The sequence below is a fragment of the Erithacus rubecula genome (genome assembly GCF_903797595.1).
Source record: "Erithacus rubecula genome assembly, chromosome: 15".
Classification (NCBI taxonomy): domain Eukaryota; kingdom Metazoa; phylum Chordata; class Aves; order Passeriformes; family Muscicapidae; genus Erithacus; species Erithacus rubecula.
Window position 1 is genome coordinate 4,414,394 of NC_136667.1, and position 26,703 is coordinate 4,441,096.

The 26,703-nt window shown below is 44.6% G+C and overlaps 2 protein-coding genes across 2 annotated transcripts in view; both read right to left on the bottom strand.

Annotated features, from left to right (window-relative positions):
* Window positions 1-26,703, bottom strand: part of LOC306808552 (sodium/hydrogen exchanger 2-like) — a 516,475-nt gene that overhangs the window by 459,290 nt on the left and 30,482 nt on the right. The gene's annotated exons all lie outside the window — the stretch shown is intronic.
* LOC306808571 (transmembrane protein 182-like) lies at window positions 5,588-24,890 on the bottom strand. The gene is made up of 5 exons (XM_079319263.1): window positions 24,646-24,890; window positions 22,040-22,157; window positions 20,189-20,287; window positions 17,642-17,779; window positions 5,588-10,126 (listed from the first exon to the last, which is right to left on the bottom strand). The coding sequence occupies exons 1-5, from the start codon at window positions 24,796-24,798 to the stop codon at window positions 9,897-9,899; spliced, it is 738 nt and encodes a 245-aa protein (XP_079175389.1). The 5' UTR covers window positions 24,799-24,890; the 3' UTR covers window positions 5,588-9,896.

Genomic DNA, 26,703 nt, shown 5'->3' on the forward strand with positions numbered 1-26,703 from the left:
ATTACATCCTTAAACACTCTGGATTTCCTTTGGTTTTACCTTTTTTTAGGTTTCTTTTTTAAAATAAAGTTTAAATTAGATCAAAAACCATTGGGCCTGTGAAGATGGTCCCGGGTGGTTTTGCACAGCAGTGCTGAGGACTTTGGAGTTGTCATGCACAGACATCAGGTGAGAGCAGGAAAAAGCACTTTGAAAAGGCACAAAGGCACTTAAGGACAGAAACCCTGAGGATGCTCAATAAACACTCACAGGAACAGAGCTGTGAATGTGACTTTGCCATTGTTACACATTTCTGCTGTTTGTAATGACATTTTAGCCAATGTCTAAATACACAGAAATGGCCTGAAAGCATCATCTGGATTATCTGATGTTAGTTTGAGTTTTTGGGGTTTTTTTTTTTTTTTTTCTGCAGCTTCTTGGTAGACTTTGAAAGACAAAAATTGAAAAAAAAAATTTCAACATATTTCAGAGTAATTGAACTGTGTTCACATTAACTTACACTAGAACTATTTTTAATTAAATTAACTGCCCCTGTTTGTAGCTGGAAGGTACTTGTGTGAGATAAAAACTCCATTCTAATAACGCTGAGACTCACCAGCACTTAATTAGCATCACAACTGAAGGCAGAGGGAGCAGGGAGGTGGGTCTGTGCTGCTGGGTGGGATTTTGGGAAGGGATGCTCAGCCCCCATCCCAGAGCCCACCCAGAGCCTTGAGGAATGCCAGGAGGGGAAATCACACCTAGGATCTGACACAGTTTGTGGCAAAAGCAATTATAATTAACATTATATTAAATATTAAGTCAAGATCATAAAATGTTGATTGGTACTGATTAGCTGCATAATCCATAATTAGAAATCACTGCACCCTTCAGCAGGTACTGTAGTGCCTTGCCTGTGATTTCACTGCTAAATTAAGAGAGTGATTCAGCTTTTGCCCTGAGTTTTACTCCTGAATTTCATTTAGGGCAAAAGCACATTCAGGTAAAGGAAGGCACAGGATCTGTTCCCACTCAGGCTGCTCCCAAATTCCTCATCCTAAAGGCAGCTCCCAACCCTTTCCATACCCATGGGGATGCAATGGCCAAATTGCCCTTGACCACTCTCAGCTCTGCTTTGTTTCTGCCTAAAAGATGTAGGGAAAAGCTTTGGAACCCCCCATCCCTGGGGGGGCTCAAAATCTGTGTGGATGTGGCTTTTGGGGACATGGGGTAAGTGGTGGCCTTGGCAGTGCTGGGTCACAATGATCTTAGAGGGATTTCCCAACCTAAATGCTTCCATGCCTGTATGGAATTCTGTATTCCCTGGAAATCTCTCGTGTGTTTCCTCACCCCAGAGCAGCCCCTGCAGAAGCTGGAGCTGAGGCTGTGCCCTCCTGGCTCCAGCCAAGATGAAGCAGAATTAGGCAGCTCCAAGATAAACATTTATTTTTGGCCCAAACTTGCAATACACCTTAGCAAGGAGGGAGTAAAGAGAGATTCTTTATTCTGATTTGATTTTAAAAGACCAAACCCATCTGTGCCTCAGTTGCTAATGGGGTGGAAACAGAGACCCTTTGGGAGGTTGGTGGCTCTGAGCTGAGGAGCTGCTGCAAGAGGGTGAATTATTCAGGGTGTTATCAAGGCTTGCTGCAGCAGCCCTGCTTTCCCCTAATTTTATGGGTCCATTTATCCTCCATATCCATTTGTAATGGATAATGTCATCATCACACACTGGGAAACGCTCAAGTTCTGTTAAAGTAAAGAACAAAGTCCCCTAAACCATGAGGTTTTATGTCTCTGCTGCTAATTTCAGTCACTGCCTTGGCTGCAGACCCAGCTGTGATTTTCCACAGTAGAGCTGGATAAAAATAATAAAATTTGGTGGATAAAATCCCAAAGCCAATTGCAAGGAGCTCCAGCAGGCTCCTTGCAGCCAAGCTGATCCAGAGGGACCCTTGGAGGCTGCACTGGGCACCTGCTGGCAAACCCAGGGCAACAGAGAGAAAACACATTGTCATCATTTCCTCTTTTCCAAAGGCACTTTGGAGTCCTGGGGAAGAAATCTTTTCATTCCTTCTGCTGTTATCTTTGGCTCTGATGAGCATTGCCTGGGAGTGGAGCTGAGGTTCTGGGCAGAGCCTGGTGCTCTCAGTCAATTAAATCAATGCAGCTGTGATGCTCTGGTGATTTTTTTTTTCCCTAACCAAGGGTTGGGCCTGAAAGGAGAGCACAGGGAATTACAGGGAATGTGGTGCTGGGCAGGTGGGGAAAAGCAGGAAAGCTGGGCAGAAATCCCTGTTTCCATGTGCTGGGTATCATGGAATGCAGCCTGGACTGGGTCAGGGAGGTACTCACACACTCATTCCCACAACATTTTAATTATTCTCCCTGTATTGATGACTATATTTTTTATTTAAATCAATATATTTATCTATCTGCATTTATTTATATTTTTTATATCTATGAGTTTCATTTTTATTTTCAATTATTGAGATGGCATAGACCATCTCCATCTTTTAAGAGCTACTTTTGCCTCTTGTCCAGGGAATTCTCTGCCCTGCCTGAGCTCCTTGAGCAGCCACATATCCTAAAGAGATCTTTGTCCCACTACAAAACATCCAAATTCTTGCAACAACCTGGAAACACCAGCAAGCACCAAAATGCCCCCAAACCTGGTGTGTGCTTTGCTGAAGTACTGAGAGTGTAGGGGCTGCCTCTAAATGAGCAGAAATAAATAAATTCAAAAATTTAAGAATATTCCCATGCCATGACTATCAAAATAAAGGTATTTCCACTCTTTTGGAATTTTCACTTGAAAAAAAATCAAGTGTAAAAAAATAAAAGCAGAATGTGCTCTCTGTGTCACCCTTCCCTGGGCACAGGGTGCTGCACTCCCAGTATCAAACTGGATTTGCACCTCCTGTCTGGGATTTGCAGCAAATCCCTCCATCCAGCACACAGCCTTTTGGCTTGTGGAATACTAAAAATGTCTCTTTTTTTTTTTTCTTTTTTTTTTTTTTTTTTTTTTGCCTGCAGAACCAATGCATTAACTCTGAGAAGGGGCAGCAGAAGGAAAGCCTGGAGCTGGAACATCCTTTGAGCAACAGCAAAGCAAGAGAAAGCAAAAAGCAAAACCAGCCCTCTAAGATGGCTGCAAACAGAAGGTCTCTGCAGTCCCTCCTTAAACACTGAAGATATTTTCATTTAAAATTATCTACTTAAAGGCAGGTTTAATCTCAAAACAGCATTTCCCACTTAAAAAAAAAAAAATCAAATGCACACAAGAAACCCCCCCCACCTTCAAAATGTCTTGAGTGATTTCTCCTTCAATTTTTTTTTTCCAATTAAATTAATTTAAACAGAGTGAAAAATGCTTTATGCCCTAAGAGCCTGAAACCTCTGGTGTCAGCTGAAACTGGCACTTGTGCTCTCAGCTCCAGCCCTCGCTGCAGGCACCTCTGCTTTGAAGCCTTTGAAGTGTTTGTGGCACAGGAAGAGTCTCTCCTCAGAGAACAGCAGCTATTTTACAGATATTTGATGTGTGAAGAGTGTGTGCCTGTGTTGGGCTTGGATAACGGGGGTTTCACCAGGCAGGTGGGAAAACAGGGATGGGATCTTGACTCCCAGAGCAAAACTGAAGGGAAAACCACCTTGAGAACATCCCTAAGAGGCTCCAGCCTCCATCAGCACCATCCTGGAGATTAAATTATCTGACCTTCAGAGGGAGCAAAATATTTGTTTAATGCCTTTAGAATTCATTCACTCTCCCAGCAGCAGGATTCCCTTTAGAGGAAATAATGCCACCAAAAAAAAAAAAAAACAAACCAGGAGCAAGGGGTTGAGGATGCCCCTCTGAGCTTATTTTGGGGATGTGCAAAAGCCTTGCAATAAATTTGATTAATGGCTGGATTTTGGAGCTAATTATTTAACTCATGTAATGACCTTGTTTGTGATTTGAGAGGCAAAATCTCTGCCTGCATTTCAGGGGGGGCTGATGCAAAATCTCCACCTCAACACCCAGCAGGACCCATTTTGAGGTTGATTTGTTTAAATTGTTACATTTCCCTTTGTTTTTTGGAGGGGCAGGGGTGCCCAGGAGTTGATGCCTCTGTTTTCAGAATAAGCCACATTTGTTCACCATGCACTGCAATTATTTCAGCTTGTAACAAATGAGGTTTAATTAATATTAAAATCTTAAATCAGCAAGTTCAGCCAATGTTATTTGAGCACTCATGTTTTGCTGAATGTCTTCTCCCATGGACTGGTATTTAAATAGAAGAAAATACAAAAAAAACTTTCTTATATCTAAAATGGAAAAACAATTATTTTCTGTGACTTTGCAGAGTTATTTTTGAGGGTATGTAATATATTTTTGCAGAGTCCCTGCTCTAGGAAAGGTTCTTTCTTCTTGGTGTTTGTTGCTTCTCTTAATGTAAACACAAGGAAATATTGGGTAAGGGATAGGGAAAATAAATAAATAAGGAATATAGAATAAACTCTCTGTTTTTCAAACCATTGCCCTTCATGCCACTTTATTTTTAATTTTTCCAGCTTTCCTGGAGCTGTCCTTGACTCAGCCAAAGCCAGGTGAGACCTTTCCCTTCTTTGAGATCTTGAAGTTTATAAAGCTTTAATCTACTTTTCATAACTAAATGTTTAGTACCTGACTATTTTTTCCTTTGGTGTTATTTTTAACAGTAGTCCCACTCTTTAACCCACTGATTCTTTTGGGTTGAGCCAAGGATTCATTAGATCCCCCTGGAAATATCAAGTTCCAGGAGATAAGAGCATCACCTGCCCTCCTGACAATTTTCAAACTGAATGCAGTGGAGAATCTTGGCTATATCTCAAAATTAGGTGATTTTTCGTTTTTTAATTTAAAGAGGAGGAGAGAATACTTGTAGGGGGAAAAAATAAATAAGAGGAGGAAGAAAGAAGATCAGTGAATGTCCAGCATTGATTTAGAAACAGGCTCTGCCAAGCAGGGGGAAAAGGAGCCTTTCCCAATCCATTCCATTTATGGTTATTAGTATTGATATTGTATTTCTCTTGGCTCCCAAAAGGAAAAGTGGGGAATGAATTAGGAAAAAAAAAAAATACTTTTCTCTAAATAATTTTTTTCCAATTCAGATTTTTAGGAAACGAGGAGGGGAGAAAAAAGTCTGCTTCTCAAATGTCAAGGACTTGAAAGACTAAAAATACATCACCGGAATAAATAAATTAACCCAGAAGACAGGACTGATGCTCTGCAGGCATCAGGGATTAAATAAATTCACTAAATTCAAAGTGGTACTGCAGATAAGAGCTCTTTGTGCTGCAGCATGTACAGCTTATTGATTCTGGGATTGAGGTGCTGTGCACTCTTGTAAAGGGGGCTCTGCCTGATACAGTTTAATCCTGCCCTAATGCAGAGCCCCGTGCTCTGGGCGTGGAGCCTGCTCCCCTCTCCCCATTTATTTTAATTTGCTTTCTGCCTTCATTTGCTGCACCACATCTGTGCCCTGTCTCCAGCATTTCCCTTTTCCATGGGGTTTTGGGGACAAGGGGTCACCAGCAGTGCCTGGGTGGTGCAGGGAGCTGAGGGGAGCAGCTCCAGAGGGGATCCTGGTTCTGCACACTCACATTTTGTTCTGGGAGCCACCAAGGAATGTGTCTGACCAAGGTCCAGATATGATCTGGACAGGTAAGACAAAAGAAAAAGTGGAAAGGTTTGTAACAAATCCCAGAGGGGCTGTTCCACACCCAGCAGAATGAAGCTGGGTAAGTTCCAATTTACCTGTTTTCCATGGCAGAGGGTGTTTTCACCCCCCTGCTCAGATGCTGAGCTATCAAAGTCACTGCACACTAATACAGAAGGACTTTAATTCCTCCTCTGGAAGCTCTCCTGGTGCTGAGCTCAGGTTTCCTCCACAGGTTGCTCTGAAGGGCCAGCAGAGCTCTTCAAACACAGAAATTCATTGTTTCCCAAGAAAGAAGAAAACCTCTGGGTTTTTTCCTCTGGAGATGTGGGGAAGCAGCTGGGCAGGGCAGTGATGCTCTCAGGGTGTGCTGGTGCCCTGGGCCATCTCTTTTTGGGTGAGCTGGACCCAAGCACCAGCACCTCCCTATCCTCAGGGCATCCTTGGGTGCTGGCTCTCAGAATCACTGCAGGAAGAGCTGATCTGGCCACTAGGAAAAACTTTTATTATTAATTATTATCTTTTAAGTACGAGGGAAGAGCTCAGGGAAGAGGACCATGGCATGAAAGAAGTTGCTTTTGGGTAACATCCCCAAATCCCTGTATCTCCCTCAGGTTTGGCAAATCTCCCAATATCTTTCACCAAAATCAAGCTCTTCATCTCAAGACACCTCTCCTGCACAAGGCTGCCTCCTGAGCAGGATCCACAGGGCCTGTGTTTCAACACCCAGGATTCATTAATATTTCCTGCAGAGTGCTCAGTAAGTAGCAAATAAAGCAGGAAGTGTCCCAGATGTTGGAAAGAAAAAATGGAATTATTCATTGCTTACTAACATCAAATGCTAATGTGAGAAAAGCATCCTTGAAGAAATCCTTGACTAAAACTCATCAGAGTGATGTGAAATCACTGTTTTAATTATGCATTTTGAATGTATTTATTAGTCCCGGTTCTGATCTGACTTACAGATGTTTAGCAGTGATAAGGGTCTGCTGCAGCCTTTGGAATTACTCATGATTTATAATGACAAAACTTGGATCAGAATTAGGTCCTTGTCACTACTCTATAATATCCTTTCATCAAACTTCACATTCAACAGATGAAAGCCACTGTGGTTTCTGCAATTTCCAGCTCTACCACTGAGCCCAGGAGTTCCTGTTTTTGAAATTTCTCCTATGAAAATGATGACTCTCACAGCAAATTTTGTCTGCTTGAGTTACACTTGCCATGAGAAACTTGAGAGTAAAAGAACTGGATTCCTTAATCCACCAAAATGATGTGTTTGGCCCTGTGCTGGCAATAAACATGGAATTTTAATGAGGGAGTTAATTGATTTAATTGTGCAACTCTACAATCTCATTCTTTCTTATTGCTGTGACTATTAATATATATCTCATATAGAGAGATTTTCCAAACCTGTAGGAGATCCAGGGATTTGCTGAGATTACCCAAAATCTCAATACCAGACAACTGGATGTGCTCAATTCTAGATATTTAGGATAAAACACTCTCTGTTCAAAAAGGATTCAAAGCCATGTGATTTCTTCCCAAAGAATGATGGAATTTTAAACTATTGCTTGTTCTAGAGCTGATCCAGAAAGAGCAAGTCTCTAGGGATGCTTTACTCCCTAAGGCATGAATGCATGATTAAGCTAAATGTATTCCATAAATGCCTTGATGACATTAAACTAAATTTTTTAAAGAACAGATGGAGAAAGTTAATAAATATTTCATTCTATAATATAAAACTCACTTCTATATTCACAACTTCAGGGATCCTCAGCTTCACAGATATCAATAAGTCTGATGGATTTCTTGCTGCATTCTCATTCTTCTGCCCTGGTGTCTCTTATGGGATCATCATTTCTGCATGCTTGGATTGTTTTATGGGATCAGTGAAAGGCAAGTGACTGTAAATCTTGACCTCTTCTGCTCCTGGATTATATACTTTTATTCTTTGTGACCATAAGTGTTCATCTCCACATTGAATAGATAATTAAATGACAAAAAAATATTCAAAGGGAATTTATAGCGAGAAATTATCCCTTGAAGAACTGATGGGGAAAAGGCATAACCCAAGGAGAATCAGGGGAAAAAAACACAGTTTAGAATGGCCAAATAAAACACTAAAACCTCTGTGTATTTGGGAATGTCACAAAACATCCATTCACTGGGAAAAAACCATGATTTTTACCTGCACATCCCAATTCTATTCAAACAAAAGTTCTATTAAGGGAAAACAGTGTGGATATCGCTTAAGAACTGTAGCCCAAGCCTGTTATTCATATGAAAGAACTAATCTTTACATGGGGGAATTACAATTTCTCACTCTGTGTATGCCATGAATCTTGTAAAAGAATAATTAGAACTTGCTCCGAAAGGAAAGAAACGCCAGACTTGAATAATATTGTAGGAAGAGCATTAACAAACATTTTTACACTGCCAACAATCTTCAGCACTTCCTAGCAGAGATTTACATTCCATTATTAATTAACTGCACTGAGTCAATAGTGTGACATAAAGCTTGGGAGATGTGAGTTGAGCACAAACTCTGACATCCACCAGAACGGCGCATTTTTGAGAAGTTTGATTTAAAATTTATGCAAATGAGCTCAGCAAGCAAGGACCCAACAAACTACATCAAAGCACCACACTCCAGCCCGAAAAACACACGACAAGATCAAATCTTTGTCATTTCTCAAGTGTCTTTACCAACCTCTGCATATTCAGGACAAATTATTTCACCCCCAGTACCTGGATAGTTTGGTGGAGAATTAGGAGGTGGTTGCTCTTTGTAGGGTCACTGCCACATCAGTCTGAGTGACTGCAAGAATTTAAATGTATTTAAATGTTGTAGAATTTATCTTTTCGAATCTGACTCTTGAGAGGTGTCTGTAAAATAAAAGGTCCCAGCTGAGCTGACTGAAAGGGATGACTAAAACAAAGGAAAAAAAAAAAAAAAAAAAAAAAGCTAGTGCTATTGTCTCCACTCCTGTTCCTCCAGCTCCCACTATCATTCAGGTTTTGGGTTGAGAAACTACCCCAGACTATGTCCAGAGAAAATATTCAATTTAGAGTGATGACAAAAATTATTCAAAACAATTTTATAGTGAATTTATAGTAAACTGATGGGGCACAGGCACGACTCAAGGTGATATCACAATATCATGCTATTTTCCCCCAACTAGGATCACCTTTCAGTTTTTAGGTTGGGAATCCCCTCAAAACTGCATCCAGGGAAAATATTAAATGCAGAGTAAAGCATTGCTGTAAAGAAATACTAATTAATTCACGTTATGTTTCAAGCCACAGAAATTGGTTTATTCCCTTATTGAAAGTTAGGTTAGAACCAGGTACATTTTTATCTTCAGAATCGGGGCTTTTAAGGAAAAAAAAAGTTTCCCATGTTTCCTGACATCCCATTAAAATGGTTGTCCTTTGATGTCAATTAGAGCCAGCTAAGAAAAAAAAATCATCCTTAATTGCTTTTTAGAAATAGACATTATTGCTTGCACCGTCGCAGCCAGATTCGATTTCCTTTTACAAGAAACTGGGATGCTGGGAATGCTGCAGAACTCCAGCTCTGCTGAATATGGATGTGGAGCTCTGCTGACAGTGAGCTGCTTTCCCTTGGGCTGGGAGAAAACCAGTGTAAACCCCACCAAGGTGCTGGAATATCTCCAAGGTGTAAAAAGGCTGAGCTGGTTTGGGATGGGCAGTGGTTGGAGACCTCTGGAGCCAGGCTGGGAGAGCTGGGGGTGCTCACCTGGAGATAAGGATCCAGGCAGAGCTCAGAGCCTCTTCCAGGGACTAAATGGGCTCCAGGAGAGGGATTTAGGACAAGGGATGGAGTGACAGGAGGGCAGGGATGGATGGGATATTGGGAAGGAATTCCTGGCTGTAAGGGCAATAACAACCCTGGCACAGGGTGCCCAGAGAATCTGTGGCTGCCCCATCCCTGGAAAAGTCCAAGACTAGGCTGGATGGAGCTTGGAGCAACCTGGGATAGGGGAAGATGTCCCTGCCCATTCAGGGGTGGCACTGGATGGGTTTTGAGGTCCCTTCCAACCCAAACCATCCTGGGATTCTGTGGATGCTCAGCGCTCCATCCCCGCCTCCCCATGAGAGTGAGCGTAACCTACCCCGACAATTAGAGCTACACAAACCATCACACCCAAAACCTGGGTGTGTTTCTTTACAAGGAGCATCACCAATTTTCTCAAAGCCTTCTCCACGTTCCTCTTACTGCAGGGAATCCATAATGTCTCTGCCCACCAGGAAGAAGAGGAGTCCAGAGAGCAGCGCCAGGGGCACGCCGGCAGCGGCGAACATGAAGGACCACCCATAGAAAACGTGCACGGGGACATCATCCAGGCACCTCTCACTCCTCTCCAGCAGGATGTACCTCTGAAAGTCAGCTGCAAACTCCTTCCACATCACAAAGAGAAACACCAGCAGGAGAAACAACCCCCCTGGAAGAGAGGCATAACTGAGTTATTGTGCGTGCGGGAAATAGGGGAATAAAGGTGAGGAAGGATCACGAGAGCTGCTCATCCAAGCTCTGCATCAAAGCTTTGTGCTGCAGAACTGCTGCTCTGCAGGTTCCTGTGGAAGCTGAGGCCACTCACCATGGGACAGCCCCACACCACAATAGTCAGTTCCTGCCCCTGACACCTTGTGCTTTGACCAGCAGCAATTCTGAAGACTCTGTGGCAGCAGAATAAAGCCATGGAGAAACCACCAGAGCAGGGCTGGTGTTGCCAACATTCGTCTCTCAGAGCTGGGATATTTCACATTTTTAACTTTTAATTTCTCAGATATTAATGAGGAGACACCAAAGCTTACTTCTGCCTTTTTTGTATCCACCCTTCCAAGCAGTGTCATAGCAAATCCCCACCAGGAATGCAAAGATGACAAATCCTGCTGATGGCAAAATTCTGGCACTGCCACCCCCAGAGCCAGCAGAGCCTGCAGGGCCAACATATTATAGAGTGAGAAAGGCACACAGCCATGAGATATTAATCTTAGATGGGCCATTAATACCAGAATAATAAGAATAATAAGCAGCTTATGCCATGAGCCTGGAAGCAGATGACAAAAATCAGAGTGGCCCAAATCTCATTTACTGTGTGTCATTAAAAAATACATATTTCTATGATGCATTTAAAACTCCACATCTATTAAAGCTAAATAGTGACAGTGTGATGACAGGTCTGAAAGCAGTTCAAAAATATCTGATCCTGCTACTTCACAGGTAGAAGCTGCTATTTTTAAATGGTGCTGTATAACATATAGATATACACACACACACTTATATGAAAGAAATATATCACAGCTTATATTATTTTTATGGTTGAAGTGAACTGCTCAAAATTAATTTAGTTGACAAGTTACCACACAGTTCTGTGGATGTGTTGTGGCTTCTGCAGGATTTAATTTCTCCCCTTGCCATTTTTAAATCAAAGGTAGTTGTGGTGTATTTAATTATTCTTCCTGGCAGCTTATACACTCCAAAATCCAGCTCTTGTGCTAAGGAAAGGAGAGGTGTAAAGCTTGACTTTGATTTATCTGCTTAGGGAGGTTACTGAATCTTCAGTCAGAGAAAACACATCCATGTTTTACTGTGATTCTGTTTATAGTGGTTATAAAAACATCTCAGAGACAAAAATAAGACCCACATGAAGGTAAGAGGCTTCAGAGCCCTCACTAGGAACAAGACAGAAGTTGCAGCTCCCCACCCTAAGCTGTCACATTTACTAAACTGCTTCCCATGCCCTAAAAAGATGCAATCTTATCAATCAAAAATTGGTGTAGCCATACAAACACTCTTTACATCACCCCACTCTGATATTCCAGCCATTCTCCCTGACGTGGAGGAGTCCTTGTTTTTCCTGGAGAGGCAGGCAAGGAGTTAAACAGCAGCTGCTGGAACATTTGCATGTTCATTGAGGTTTTGATACCACTTGAAATTAAGTGCACAAATAAATATTTTACACTTACTATGATAGTTGTATGCTTAAAATACCAATTATTCTACTATAAGAAAGCCATGGCGTGTTCAAATAGTCGCATGTCCTTTACAAAATACAATGTATTGATAAGAAGGCAATTAAGTCTTTATTACTGATGTAATTTAAAATTAAATTAATTAGATAGCAACTGAACCTTGAAAAGTGCTCCTTTAAAGATCAATTTCTATTTCATTAACTTATAATACCTACCATAAGAGACACAAATGAAAGTGCAGCCCCAGTGGGACAGAGAACGTGGGTATGGAAAAGTAGTTTGGAATTTTGCTTTAAATAACCAGGAATTCTGTGTTGGTTTCTCCCAGGACAATTTAAATAGCCTAAGTCTCATTTTTTTGAAGTAATCAGATCAAAATCATCCAGTTTTTACTGAGAAGGGTGTGGGAAGTCCCACGTGTGGGTGGCACCATCCTTCAGGAGATAAGGAATGGGAATTGGTCCCTCCTCCAGCCTCAGGAGAAGCTCCAGGTCTTGGCACAGAAGGATTTATTATTAAACAGGTACTGGAGGTGATGGCATGGCCATGGCATCTAAATTAAGAATGTTTTCACACTTTGGGCAAATGACAAGGATATGTGAAGCAAGCAGCTTTCTTCCCTGGAATAATTACAGCTGAGTGCTGCAGAATCCCTGGGATTTACACCATGTCCTCGGTAGGAAGAGAAAATCAGAAGGGCAGGTGCAGCCAAAAGATGGTGGGAGCTCAGGAAGGGCAGCTCACCCAAATCTGCTCAGCCAGTTTGGAGAAATCTCAAGTGTACCTGAACCTGCATAAAATCTGTCACACTTACAGCCAGCAGCAGCCTCTTCATCATGAAAAAATCAGGATGTTTCACTCCCATGTTACCAAAGCATTTGGCATTTTTGTTTTAAAATGATGTTGTATTTGGTTTCACTTTTCCCCCTTCTTTCTGGGGCTTTTAGTGTTGGACACAGCAGAAAATTATCTTTGTTTCCTGCCAGCTTTGGATGAAGAGACACAGATTCCTTTAGGCAGCAAAATAAAAAATGGAAAAAAAAGTCATTTTCTGTCCTAAACATGACACTGGCATTGGCACCCACACCTGAGGCACAGGTTTGGGTTTGGGTAAGTGAAGACTCACCAAACCTCATCCCCATGCTCCTCTCAGCATCCCTGTGCTTTCTCCACTGGAAAATTCCCCAAGTGATCCCTTTCCTTGCCTACTTCTCCCCCTTTGCCTCTGTTCACTAGGGTGGTACTGGGAAAAATTAACTGCAAAACTCCATCTCCAGGCTGATGAGGTCAACAGCATCTTCTGGGGAGGGGCTAATTGCCAGAAAATTGCAGTGGGGTATTAAATCTGTCTCTTTTGTGAGCCTGGAGCTCCATCCCCCTCTCCCAGCTGAGCTGTCTTCTGTGTGGGCAAATTGAAGTAGAGCTTTTTCTTTCTCTCACTTTATTTCCTTGTGACACCTTTATAGCTGCTAATTGTGGGGACAGGTGAGTGAACTCAATCTTTAACTCTTATTCTGGGGAAGCTACTGAACTTTTGTGTAATCTGCTAATTAGGAGAATAATGAACTTTGACTCGTCCTCCTCTCTGTCTCGTTGCCTCTTAAGGATGTTAATAACAATGAAATGGAGGGGTGACCTTCAGATGCCCTTCCACAACTGCCAGCCTTCACTGCACGTGGAGCCTGAGACTGCCAAAGTGGAGCTGCTCCATTTGGGAAGCAGAATCTGAGTAAAAAATCCAGCACTCTGACTCCCAGGGCTGGGGAATCTGCCCTTTTTTCCCATGCTGCTGGGTCATGCTGAAGAACAGGTTGGTCCCACCATGGGCAGGGATGTGACCCATCACCCCAGATTGCTCCAAGCCCCATCCAACCTGGCCTGGAACACTTCCAGAGGCACCCATGCCCTCTTTGGGCAACCTGTGCCAGTGATGCACTTCTAAGTTTGGTCTCTCCCAAATGAAAAGAAAACCAAGGAGCACAAGTTAGGAAAAGTGAAAGGCCACGAGCAAAGTTGTCTCAGCAGCTCAAAGAGCTTCCAGAAGCTGCAGCACAGAGCTCACCCAGCCCTCTTGGTGACACTGCAGTGACAATTAACCAACCTCTGACTACTGAAACAAAGGGACAAGCAGGCTCCAGGCAGGACCTGCCACCCCTTGGAAGGGCTGAAGTTCATTCCCAAATGGGAAATGCTGGGAGGAAAGCAGCACACTGGCTCTTGGCTCGTGTATTCCAGGTGCTTTGGGGAGAAGGCTGGCAGGGAAAACTGCTCAGCTGGGGCTGTGGATGTGCAAAGGTCAGATGGCTCTGGTGTCTACTCTTTCCAAAATCACCCAGTGGAGGAAATCCAGAGAAATGGCTCCAGTGCTTTGGGAGGGCTCCCAAAAACACATCCCAGAGCAGTCAGGGCATGGGGGCTGGCACAGCCAGATGTGCCCTCTGGAATGTACAGGAGATAAAAGACATCTCAGAGGGAAGTGCAGAGGGATGCAGCTGAGCCATGACAATCCCCACTCTTGGTGCTGGATTCCCCCAGTGACACAGGGACACACAGTGACACAGGGACACACAGCCCTCCCTGGGCCATGCTCAGCCAAGAGCATCTGGGGATGCATTTGCACCAGTCGTGTCTTTAGAGCCTTTTGGTGGGAAAAGTGATGTCATTTTGCAGTGAATAACCAGGATTTCTCCCAAAAGCAGGGAGGTGGAGGGCAGGACAAAGCTGCTGGTGAAAGTTCCCTGAGAGGCCAGGACATTCCCCACTCCTGGTGCTCCATCTCCCATTCCAACACCCAGACCACATTCCCACTCTGCACACTGCCAGCTTTTTCACACTTCCTCAAGGAGAGATCCTTTCTGCAGGGGAGGTTAATTAACACTGACCTGCAGGCCATGATTAGAAGACAAGAGGCTCTTTCTCCTGCATCATCCCTGCACATCTCTCTACCCAAAGAAAGGGACGGCTGGGGACTCGAGGCTGTGTTAAATCCATTGTTCCCACTGCTTAGTGCAATTATGCAAAATATTTTTAGAAGGAATAACAAGAAAATAACCATGGAGGGATGCAACCCAAACCCATCCAAAAACCAGGCCCAAGCAAGGATCCAGAGGTCTGAGATCAGGATAAAACCCCCTGGATAAAAAGATCAGTTGAAACACTAAGGAAACTTTGCTCAAAAACACATTGAATCCTTCTGCTATCATTTGAATGGAAAATATAGCAGGAAGTGTCTTCCAGATGAACTCGTTCCCCCGAATGACTGTTAATAACAATGATTGCTGTTCAGATTGAAGCTGCATTAATACAAACTTCAATTTTAACAGCAGCATCTTTGTCTAATGCCAAGAGGTTTATGTGATGCATAATCAGCTCTTCTAAAAAGTGTCACATTCGAAGCCCCAGCCTTTTAATCAAGGAATAGTCAAATAAAGTGGAAAAACAATGAGAAAAAAGGAAGACAGTTGAGTATTACTCGGCTTCCTTTTCTGTGATATTTCTGCCCAATGTGCAGGCTGCACACACTCCTCAGGGACATCTGCTGCCTCCTGGGAGCCTGGACTACAGATGGGAAGAGAAAGCTTCCTGCCCTGGTACAACCCTTGGATTATTATCCACTCTGGGATCACAACAGCCCCATGGAAAATTACAGGCTTGGGGCAGCATGGCTGGGAATCTGTTTGTGGAAAATGCCCAGGGGGTGCTGGACAAGGGCTGGACACAAATCCAGGGGTGCCCAGGTGGGCAAGAGGCCAGTGACACCTGGCTTGGATCAGGAATAGTGTCCAGGAGGATCAGGAATAGTGTCCAGGGGGATCAGGACAGTGCAGGGACACCCCCAGTGCTGGGGGCAGCTCTGGGACCCTCAGGACAAGAGGGACATGGAGGGGCTGAGGGAGCTGGGAAAGGGCTCAGTCTGGAGAAAAGGGGGATCAGGGGGGACCCTGTGTCTCTGCACAACTCCCTGACAGGAGGGGGCAGGGACAGGAGGAGAGGGAACAGCCTCAGGCTGGGCCAGGGAAGGGTTAGATTGGACATCAGCAGGAATTTCTCCATGGAAAGCATTGTCCATCTCTGTCACAGGCTGCCCAAACCATCTTTGGAGGAACTTAAACCTTCTGTAGATGTTGCAGCTGGGGACATGGGTCAATGTCAGGACCTTTTTTATTAAATATTTTCAACTAATGTTTGCAGCCCCCCAAAGCTGGGCTCACTTAAACCATAAACTGAGAGCAAAGACAGCATCTCGTGTGATTTATGCCAGATATGAGGAAGCAGGAGCTGGTGAAGGATCTGCAATTAAGCTGTGGTTTTTCAGAGAAAGGCCTGATTTCATTACAAAGTTCTTCACTTGGCGCAGCCCAACTGAGCTCCAGCCTGTGGCTGCTTGAGTCATAAAAGAGCTTTTTTCTGAGTTTGAGTCACTGGTATAAATCAAGTATTTCTACTACTGAAGCCAGTTATTTCTCTCAAATACAGAAAAGGAAAAAGCCCAAGTGATAATTCAGAGGAATCATTGCTAACAGCAGTGGGGAAAATGAATAAATGTCTATTTTTAATTCATTTTCCTGCAGTGCCATCGTTTCATCTTTTCAGGTCTCCTTAAGCCAGCCCTCCCATTTTGGATCACCGAGTTTGTCTTTCATCACTCTGAGGGTTTCCAGCTCTATCAAAGCTAACAGCAGAGGCAGGAGCAGCCCAAATGCAAAGCCTGACTTTGGGGAACTGAGCAGGGCTGATGCTGCCCAGACTTAACACTCCTGCAGGCTTCACTGAAATTAAAGGGCTGCATGGAGGAATAGTAAAACTAAAGTGATTTTCAAAAATCTCAGCCTTGCTAGGACTAAAGACTATCATGCTAAAGCCTGGCTTAGCACAGAATCACAAAATGGTTTGGGTTGAAGGGGCCTTAAAGACCATAAAGACAGAGACACTGTGTTGGGTAGATGTGCCAAAAATGTGTATTCTGTCCCCATCTGTTGAAGCCAGGTGGGGCAGTGGCCCTTATCTCACATATTATCTGCTAATGGGCCATCTTTAAACCAGCTGGGGCAATCATCTTTATCTTTCCCATGACCCACCCTTCATCCAGGAGGTATCACCTGTTAATGGGCCATTGTTAAAAACTGGGTGTGGCAGCAATTCTTATCACTGTGGGAGATATCTCCTGTTAATGGGCCATTGTTAAAAACTGGGTGGGGCAGTGACCCTGATCTCCTGGCACATATTATCTGCTAATGGGCCATCTTTAAACCAGCTGGGGCAATCATCTTTATCTTTCCACAGCCCATCCTCCCTCCAGGAAGGATGCTGCTGGCCCATTCAGTCCCACTGCATGACTGATAAAATTCCATCATCCCACTGGGAGATGCTCCAGCCAGGGCAGGAGCCAAGCCTTTCCTACCTAGATAAAAACTGAGATTTTGGACAGCAAGGAACCTTCTTTCCACTGGATTCCAGAGGAAAGCCAGACCTTTGCACATCATCCCTGGACCTTCAGAGGAAACTGCACCTTCTACAGGAGCACTGCTCCAGCTGAACCACATCTGCCACTGCAGGAGGATGCAGCCACCATTGAATGGGACTGCTGCCACCACCCTGACTGACTGACAGGTGTCAGCTTGGATTCTGACTCTGTCAGGATTGGGATTGTTCTTTGTAACACTGTATTTCTAGTTTAATTTTCCTAGTAAAGAATTGTTATTCCTAATTGCCTGAGATCCCCTTAATTTCAAACTTATAATAATTTGGAGGAAGGGGGTTTACATTCTCTATTTCAAAGAGAAGCTGCTGCCTTTATTGGCAGACACCTGTCCTCCAAACCAGGACAGACACTTTCCACTGGACCAGCTCAGAGGTCCCAGGGGTTCAATTCCAGCAGGGAATCATTTGCTGCTCCCACCAGAGCCCCATCTCCCACAGCAGCACTTCATCCCCACCTGCCCCCACTCCAGAGCCACCCTGCCCCAGCCACGTCCCCTCACCTGAGAGCAGCAGGAATCCTCCCCCAACTTTGTAGGAGTGGGGGCTGGAGAAGGGGACCCCACAGACCAGCAGGAGCCCCCCCACGAGCCCAGCAGCCACGGCCAGCAGGATGAACGCCGTCCAAAATCCTCTGTACACTGCAACAGGAGCAAAGCCAGTGAAAGGAGAGGAAAGAGGCTTTCTTCAACCTCACAAATCTCTTTCCTAACAATGCCATGTTTAACTCCTGCTTTAGCAACAGTAAAAACAACAACCTGTGATGCTGCTGTGTCAGGCAGAGCTGAGCCTTTGCCAGGGCACCTGGAACAGCCACAGGTTCAGGGGGAATGTCATGCCCTACAGAATGGGACTGGGATGAGGCCAAAGGGTTGGGAGGGTTTGCCAGGGAAGTAAACCAAAAAAAAAAAGGGTGGGAGGAAAGGACGCGGCTCTTAACTGTGCCAGGGGAGGTTGGAAAAGCTTGGCAAGAAAGGAAAACAAAATTTGGAGAGGTGGATTCAGATCACAGCTTTGTTCCACTTTAATTAACACTTCGGGAAGGTGCCAGGCCCCTGGTTTAAAATAAAAGCAGTGTTTGCTAGCAGGACTGCAGGGAAAACAGGAGCTCATGTGGGCCCCCATTAATGGCCTTGTTTGACTCTGGGAAAGAGAACAGGGCAGGAGAGCAGCTGCCTCTCCATCCAGGGAATTTGGGGGCTTGGCCATGACTTCCTACAACCACCCCAGGCAGAGCTGAGCAAGCTTGATCCATCACATCCCACCAGATGGAACAGGATGGGATGTAGCCCACTGATTTAAGCCTCCCAGGAGCCAAGTGTCTTGCAGACACTGCCATAAACCTTATCCAAAGGTAGAGGTCTTCCAGCACGGACCCTCTGACACCCTGCTCCCCATCCCCTGATTTATCCCATCCCTTGCACCACCACATCTCTCCCTGCCCCTCGTTCTCCAGAAGCTCCAGTTTGATTCAAGCCGAGCACGAGCAAGTGGGTAGTGCTGAAATGATTCACACTTGAAAGAAAAATGATACAGAGAAGATGCGTTTTCCTCATTTGAAACCATTTTGTCAGGAGAGCCACTTAGGGAGAGATAAGTATCTTGAACTCTCCAAAACCACAGAATTCATTTTCATGTTTAACCTCCCGTCACCCGTTTCTCTCAGGGAGCCTAAGAGGATGCAGATAAGGCAGAATTATCTCTGGAGCAGGTAATAGCTGGAGAACCCCTCTGCTTGGACAGCCTCCTGTTCTGTCAGAGCCTGCCGATGAGGATGGGCTGGTTAGAAAGGAAAGGGAGTTAACCACAGAAGTGGCTGCTCCCCCGAGGGCTTAGCAGAGGATTGGGGCAGGGGAGGAGCCCGGTGCTGTCTGTGCCCAAAATGTGGAGGCTGAGCCACCCCCACAGACGATGGGGACAGGCAGAGCCAGTGCAGCCCCCCCATCCCCAGCACCTTCACAGGACCATTAAAGCTGGAAAGAACCGCTGAGAATATCGAGGTGGTGCTGGGAGTGCCCAGGGGACACATCTGGGAGGCAGCTGGGAGGGTTTCACAGGGTTTGACAGGCAGGGACAGATGCCACCAGCGCCCTTTATTTAGGATGGAAAAAATAGTGTGTGTGTTTATCAGCAGGATCATCCAGATCCTGGATGCTGTGCCCGTCTCCACCAAGCAAAAACAATCCCACAGCTTATCCTGTGTTCTTGCTGCACATCCTGCTCCTCCTCCTCCATCCACAGGTCCCTTGTATCCATCTGACACCACAAAGCATTCCCCAGGGCAGGAATTCTGCACAGCACAGCCAAAGAAACAAGCTGCCCTCATCACATGCTCCTACTGGCAATATTTTTATTTTTAATTAATTTTTCATAGAAAAAAAAATAATAAAAACTGAAAAAAAAGGTACTACTAAAGGCTAAGGAAAAGGTCAAGATGTTTGTTTGTGCAGAACGTCTGCCCTGCATCCCCGGAGGCAAGGCAGACTGATGCACACTATTTAAAGAAATCAATTCATTTCAAAAAAGATCATTGAATTAATTCTAACTGCTGCCACCAATTTAGCAAATTAAAATTCCTAACAGCAGCTGATTCATTAAAGAACTCGAAAAATATAGAGAAACATAAATAAAAAAGGACCCAGTTGAAAGGGAGCTCTCCAACTGCTTAGTGTTCAGTGCTTTAAAAACAAGCCAGTCACTTACATGGATTCTCTAACAATTTGGTCTTTAACCAATTTTCTAGTGCTTGTTTATTTTGTGTTGCAACAAACCAACACCTGAACTATCCCAGGAAAGCAGATTTTGGGACTGAGTCAGCACTCAGGCTGGGTTTGGGTTATCTGAGCACAGCCCATCCCAGCACAGAGCAGAGAAAACGTGGGAGAGCCTCTCATCCTGTGCCTGGGGCACCCAACCAAGCAGGGAAGGGCTCTCCAAGCTCCTGGCCTTGCTTGGCTGTGTGAATTTACAACAGGAGAACCACACACATCCCAAATCCCTGCCTGATCCCTCGGAAAAGGAGCTGCTGGGGCAGAAGGGAAGAAACTCACCTGCAGTTGTGTCATAGGAGGGATGGGGGAAAGGTCCCACAGCAATGGGCATGGGGAAGAGGTAGCCATGCATGCAGAACTTGGGGTGTGCTTGGCTGGCTGCAAAAGATGAAGAAAAAGAAGAATTAAACCCCTGTTTGCTTTTATTTCCTGCAGAATCAGTTACAGTACTGAGATGGTGATGTGCTGCTGTGCAAAACCTGCAAAACCCTCAGTGAAATCAGAAGGCTGGGGAGGAAAAAATATAATAAATCTTGGTTATAGAGAAAAATAAAAACATAAATAAGAACTACAAAAGAGGGGAGATACTAGAGTATCTGAAACTGCTTCTTGCACATCTTCTCATCTTCATAACCTGAGTGTAAGGTGGACAAAAATCATGGAAGATGGAACAGCTGAAGTCCTTGTCAACATTCTCATTGCTGTTTTCCTCCATAGAATGTGCCTGAGCACCTGGAAGGGTCAGAATGTTTGGGTACCAGAGCAAGGTACTTCCAAGACCTCCAGCTGGTGAGAAGGAAAAGCACAATTACAATGGAAGTGGCCCATCAATATTAATACCACTGAGGCTTATCATGATTAACAGTAATAGAATGAATGTTAAATGAATTAATTAATGGTTGGCCACTTATTTAAATATGTTCCCCAGCTCAAAGGAGCACTTTATAATAGGTGGACATTAGTTCATGCTAAATTGACTATGGAATACCTATTGAATTAATTATTACATCCACAAGAGCAGCAAATTAATTTGCCATGATCAATCCTATTATAATAAATACCAAAAGAAGTAGCAAAAAAATTCACCAGTTATCAGAGTGACTCATTTTACTTCAGGTAAAATTATATTATGTATTTCCATATAATGTAATTCAGCAGCAAACTCCCTGTCTCAAGACTGTCCTTTATTATCACAAATTTCCCGTGTGAAAAACCTCCCATTGTTCAGTTGAACGGTGGAGGGAAGAATTCCTGAAAGATTTTACAGGAAACAGGTCAGGGGCTGGGGGACAGCAAAGTCATTGGAAATTTTAATCACTGCAGAGCAAATTTAGTGTGGGAACCTGCATTATTTTCAGGGAAGTGCCCTCTGAGGTGATTGTGCTGTTCCACAACCACAGGAACATCTTCCATCAAGGGCACAGGGTCAAGGTTTTTCTGATGTTTAAAGCCTGTGCAGAATTTATTTAAAAGCTGGGGGCTTTTATCCCAAACCCTACTTTCCTTCCATTTGTTTTTGAAGGAAAAAATAATGGATTTTGCATCCCTCTCTGTTTGCTCTCAAGTGTAATTTCAATTATCTTAAAAGGTAAAAAAAGGTGAGATCTTAAAGTAAAATGGCTTTCCATGGTGCACCACTGGTCCTGAGCACCCAGAGACATCACAAACGTGCTGAAATCAGTGGGAGCTGGGAATGCTGAGCACCTGGAAGGCAGAAAAGAGACAGAACAGAAACAGGGACAGAAGAGCAATGCCTGGAAGGGAATGGACTCACATTCACAGAATTTTGCTGAACACAAACATCAAGAGTTATTGGGAAGGAGGGGGAGGAAGGAAAGGTTCTCCTTGCTGGTGGAAGCCAACAATTTGCATAACTTTGTAGGTGATAAATTAAATGGCCTCAAGAGGTGGGAACATTTCTGTGAACAGCCCTCTGAGACCAAAACCCAAGTCAAAAAAATGAGCACAGAAAGGGCACAAAAAGAGTGAGCCAGGTTTGCTTTGGACAGAAGATGGGAATGACAAAAATGAAACAAAAACTGTGTCTGCATCCCTGGGATCACTCCTGTGTTTGTTTCCCATTGAACTGTGAGGGAATGGTGTGGGTGTGGAGTGGTGGGTTGTACTCACTGTACCAGAAGGTCCAGATGCTCTCGGGGTGACCCTCGCCGAGGAACCAGCACCTCCAGAAGAAACCCTCGTGGTGGAACATCAGCACCTCCCTCCCAGCCTCTGCTGGACTGCCAGCCTGGGGAGGGATGAAAGTCCAGGCTGAAACAGGGAAGATCATGGGACCTGGAGTATTAAGCTTTGCTTGACAGGCACTGATTTAATTTTTTATTTTCATTTGCTCTTTGAGTCAGTTTTGGAGGGATTGGGGATCATGGAGGAGCTGCTGTCCTTGACTTTCTGCCGTGGCACAGTTCTGGAAAATTGTCCTGCAGAGCTGCACAAACCATTTGCTGACTTCTCTGATGTCCTTAAGCCCCTGCTGGCCAGAGCTGGATGGGAATTTCAGGGAGCTGGGTCTTCTGGGTGTTTTCTACTTCTCAAACACCTTCCTCCAACCCCCAAGCCTGACTGCAAGCAAAAGGTTTTGGTCTTTCCTGAAGTGACTACATTGCAAAGTTCAGTCAGGGAACATTTATCAAAGGATTTATTAAAATTATCTCAAAAACAAATTTATCTTCCTCAGACAGAGTTTGGTAAAGTAGACAAGACTGTGACAAAATTAAGTTTTATGATGAGGAATGTCCATAGAGGGATCTGCCCTGTGAACCAAAGGAGATGGGACTCAGCAGGGATGTACTAGAGGTACTTATCTTGTCACAGGTTAATAGGTTTGGGTGGGAAGGGACCTTAAAGCCCCTCCAGCCCCACCCCTGCCATGGGCAGGGACACCTTCCACTAGCCCAGGTGCTCCAAGCCCCATCCAGCCTGGCCTTGGACATTTCCAGGGATCCAGGGGCAGCCACAGCTTCTCTGGACACCCCGTGCCAGGACCTGACAGGGAAGAATTTCTCCCCAGTGTCCCTCTGGCAGTGGGAAGCCATTCCCTGTGTCCTGTCCCTCCATCCCAAGTCCTTCTCCACCTCTCCTGAATCCCCTTTAGGTCCTGGAAGGGGCTCTGAGCTCTCCCCAGAGCTGCTTCCCTCTTCTCAATGTTTTTATCCATCACATTATAGCAGTTCCAGAGCGCTGACCTGATTCTCCTCTTACTTTCAGGATAAAATCCTGACTATGACAAGGGGAACATTCAGCCCTGAAACCTCCTCAGCTGGTAGCTCTGACTTGGTGCATCCACAGCACATTTCACTGAGTTTGCCAGACACTCAGCCCATCCTTATCTGCAAGGCACAGGATTTGGCAGTTTAAGAAAGGGCAGAGAAGGTAGAAACAGAGCCTGTTATCCACAACCAGTAACAGAAATAGAAATAATAGCAACAGTGTCTAAAATAGAAATAAAATAGCTCAGAGGGAAGAGTAAGAGCAGTTCCTATTTCTGCCTGGTGCTTTTGAAGTCACTGCTTCAGTGTCAGGCTCCCCAACACTTGGCCAAGAGCGTTTCTGAAATGTTTGAGATGCTTATTTGTGCAGTGCAGTGCATCATCTCTGCTCTCTCCACTTTCAAAAACAACTAAAACTTGAAACAATTAACACTGTCACTTCACAAGTGCACAAAAAACAAGTGGCATTTCTCAGTCTCTGCCATCCCCAGGCTTTACTGAGCTGCTTGAAACTAAAGACCCGGACTTCTTTTTCACTTCTCCAGGCATTTTTTCCATCATAATTTTTTTTTTTCAGTTGGGAAAGTCATTTGGAACCATGACTCAAGCAAACAGTGCCCTACATTTGATTATGGGATTCTGAAATGAAAGAAAAAATATTTCTTGCTGGCATCATGATGCTTACCCAGGGTGACTCACCGCACCAGGAAAAAAATCAAACCTAATTGGATTGAACTTTGAAGTAACAAAAAGTCTGCACACAACAAGGATCTTCCTGTCATTTAGGAATGGAAACCACACACTGATTGGCACAAAAACATTTTGGGGGAGTGGGTGGCTCGAGGAACTGATCTGGTTGTTATTTCATTGAAGAGTTAGACAACAGCAAGTGCAGAGAAAATCCAACTTGAGGGATCCATAAACGAGCAACACCAGCCCTCAGCACCAAAATATCAAGCTGCCCCTTGAAAATTACATTTCCTGCTAACTAAAATCCCATATAAATCTTACTTTGAGGATACCCAGGGCCTGGTTGGATGGGCAGGAACCTCTCTGCTCTGTGCCTGATGTTCACTTTGGTGTCTCTGTTGCAGCTGCATCATTTCAGATAGAAGTGATTGCCAAGCCCCACATTTTTACACATTAACTAGTTTTAAATGAAGGAACTACAGAGGGAGAAATCTTTTAATGGCAAATATCAGGAGATATCTTTTGTCCTTAGAGGGAAATGCTGTCAACAATTAAAGCTCTTACATTTTTGCCTTTCATTCTCTAATGTTCATATCTGCCAGATTACAGAGGTGCTGTATTAATGCTTCCTAGACATAACTTACTCCAGTCAAAATTCTTAATATTATAGAAAAGCCAGGTTGGATTTTAAAGTATTTAAAGTTTTACCTCAGGTAAACAGGTCACTTTCACTGAGAACAAATATTCCCACAGATTTCAAAATTTTAGATCTGAAATTACTTAGGTAAGTCCTTTCAAAGCACAGGATTCAGAGCTCACCCCCCCGGCGCTCAGAGTGCTGTTGCCATGCTCCAGGAGCCCGCAGGTGTCCGTGGCCAGGAGCCAATAATCCGTCCCAAAGGCGATGAGGAACAGCAACACCCCGGTGCCCCCGAGGATCCCAGCTGCCAGGGCAGCTGCTCCAGCCTTCATGGGGCAGCAGGGGGGAACAGCACACCTGGAAACCAGAAAAAGAGGAAAAAACCCCAAGTTTCCCGGGTCTCTGGAAGAGCGGGGCCGGAGAAATGCTATTTTTGGATAATGATCTCCTGGCTGGTGTGGGTTTCAGTGGGTGGTGGAGCAGGACTATTAAAAGCAGATGAGCTGGTGTAAGTGAGCAGCTGTGGCATTAAGGGTCATGACAGACATGGAGGCAGAGTACGAGCCATCCATGGGGACACACAGCTCTGGTCACAAGTGCAGAATTCCTGGGACACCAGGGATTGTTCCCATCCTTCCCACGAGCAGAGATGGACTCAAAGGTCTTCCCCACACTGTGGAGCCCGTAGTGTCCTCAGTGTCCACTGTGGTGACACCTCTCACTGTGTCCCCACAAATGGCAATTCTGGAATTCGCGTCTCCTCCTTCCTCTGAGCAAAACCTGTCCTGGATTGGAGGTCAGGTATCTGCCAATAAAGGCAGAAGCTTCTCTTTGAAAGAGAATGCAAACCCTCTCCCTCTAAATTATTATAATTTTGAACTTAAGGGGCTCTCAGGCAAAGACATGGGAATAAGAAATAACAATTCTTTACTAGGAAAATTAAAATAGAAATACAGTATTACAAAGAACAATCCCAAAACACTGACAGTCAGAATCCAAGTTGACACCCATCAGGGTGTTGGCAGCAGTCCCATTCAATGGTGGCTGCATCCTCCTGCAGTGGCAGATGTGGTTCAGCTGGAGCAGTGCTCCTGGAGAAGGTGCAGTTTCCTCTACAGGTCCAGGGATGATGTGGAAAGGTCTGGCTTTCCTCTGGAATCCAGTGGAAAGAAGGTTCCTTGCTGTCCAAAATCTCAGTTTTTATCTGGTCAGGAAAGGCTTGGCTCCTGCCCTGGCTGGAGCATCTCCCAGTGGGATGATGGAATTTTATCAGTCATGCAGTGGGACTGAATGAGCCAGCAGCAGATGATATCTTCCTGGAGGGAGGATGGATTGTGAAAAGATAAAGGTGATTGTCCCAGCTGGTTTAAAGATGGCCCATTAGCAGATGATATGTGTCAGGAGATCAGGGTCACTGCCACACCCAGTTTTAAACAATGGCCCATTAACAGGAGATATCTCCCACAGGGATAAGAATCGCTGCCGCACCCAGTTTTTAACAATGGCCCATTAACAGAAGATATCTCCCACAGGGATAAGAGTTGCTGCCACACCCAGTTTTTAACAATAGCCCATTAACAGGAGATATCTCCCACAGGGATAAGAATCGCTGCCACACCCAGTTTTTAACAATGGCCCATTAACAGGTGATACCTCCTGGATGAAGAGTGGGTCATGGGAAAGATAAAGATGATTGCCCCAGCTGGTTTAAAGATGGCTCATTAGCAGATGATATGTGCCAGGAGATCAGGGTCACTGCCCCACCCGACTGCAGCAGATGGGGACAGAATACACATTGCTGGCCACATCCTGTATTGCAACCCAAGACACGTGGCTTTTACAGAAAGTAACCCCAAGGATGCAAGAAAAACATTACAACACTGGAAGATCTTAAATATCCTGGTCTTTGGGAAGGGTTGCAATCAACACCAGGCAGGTCCCCATGGAGCTGGACAAGGAGAATCCAACCAGGGGCACACACGACACACTAGGGATGTCCTGCAGTTGTAAATTATGTTCTCGCTCCTGCCACAGAAAAGTGGATTACATGGATCTATACCCCACCCACCCAGCCTGCTAGGGGAGAAGTGTCTCCTGGGAGCAAGGACATTCCTGCATGGAATTTCACTGCCATTTGCTTTCTAATGTTTTTTGTTTCTGCTGGAGCATCTGCTGTAGATCACTGCCAAGAATGGGATGCCAGGCTAGGGAAATTATAATTTCTGTAGGGCAATAAC

Coding starts and splice junctions, on each gene's coding strand:
- LOC306808571 (XM_079319263.1), bottom strand. CDS start 24,798: ATGAAGGCTGGAGCAGCTGCCCTGGCAGCTGGGATCCTCGGGGGCACC. Junction 20,288..22,039: donor CATCTGGACCTTCTGGTACA/GTGAGTACAACC, acceptor CATCTTTTGCAG/CCAGCCAAGCACACCCCAAG. Junction 17,780..20,188: donor CTCCTATGACACAACTGCAG/GTGAGTTTCTTC, acceptor CTCCTGTTGCAG/TGTACAGAGGATTTTGGACG.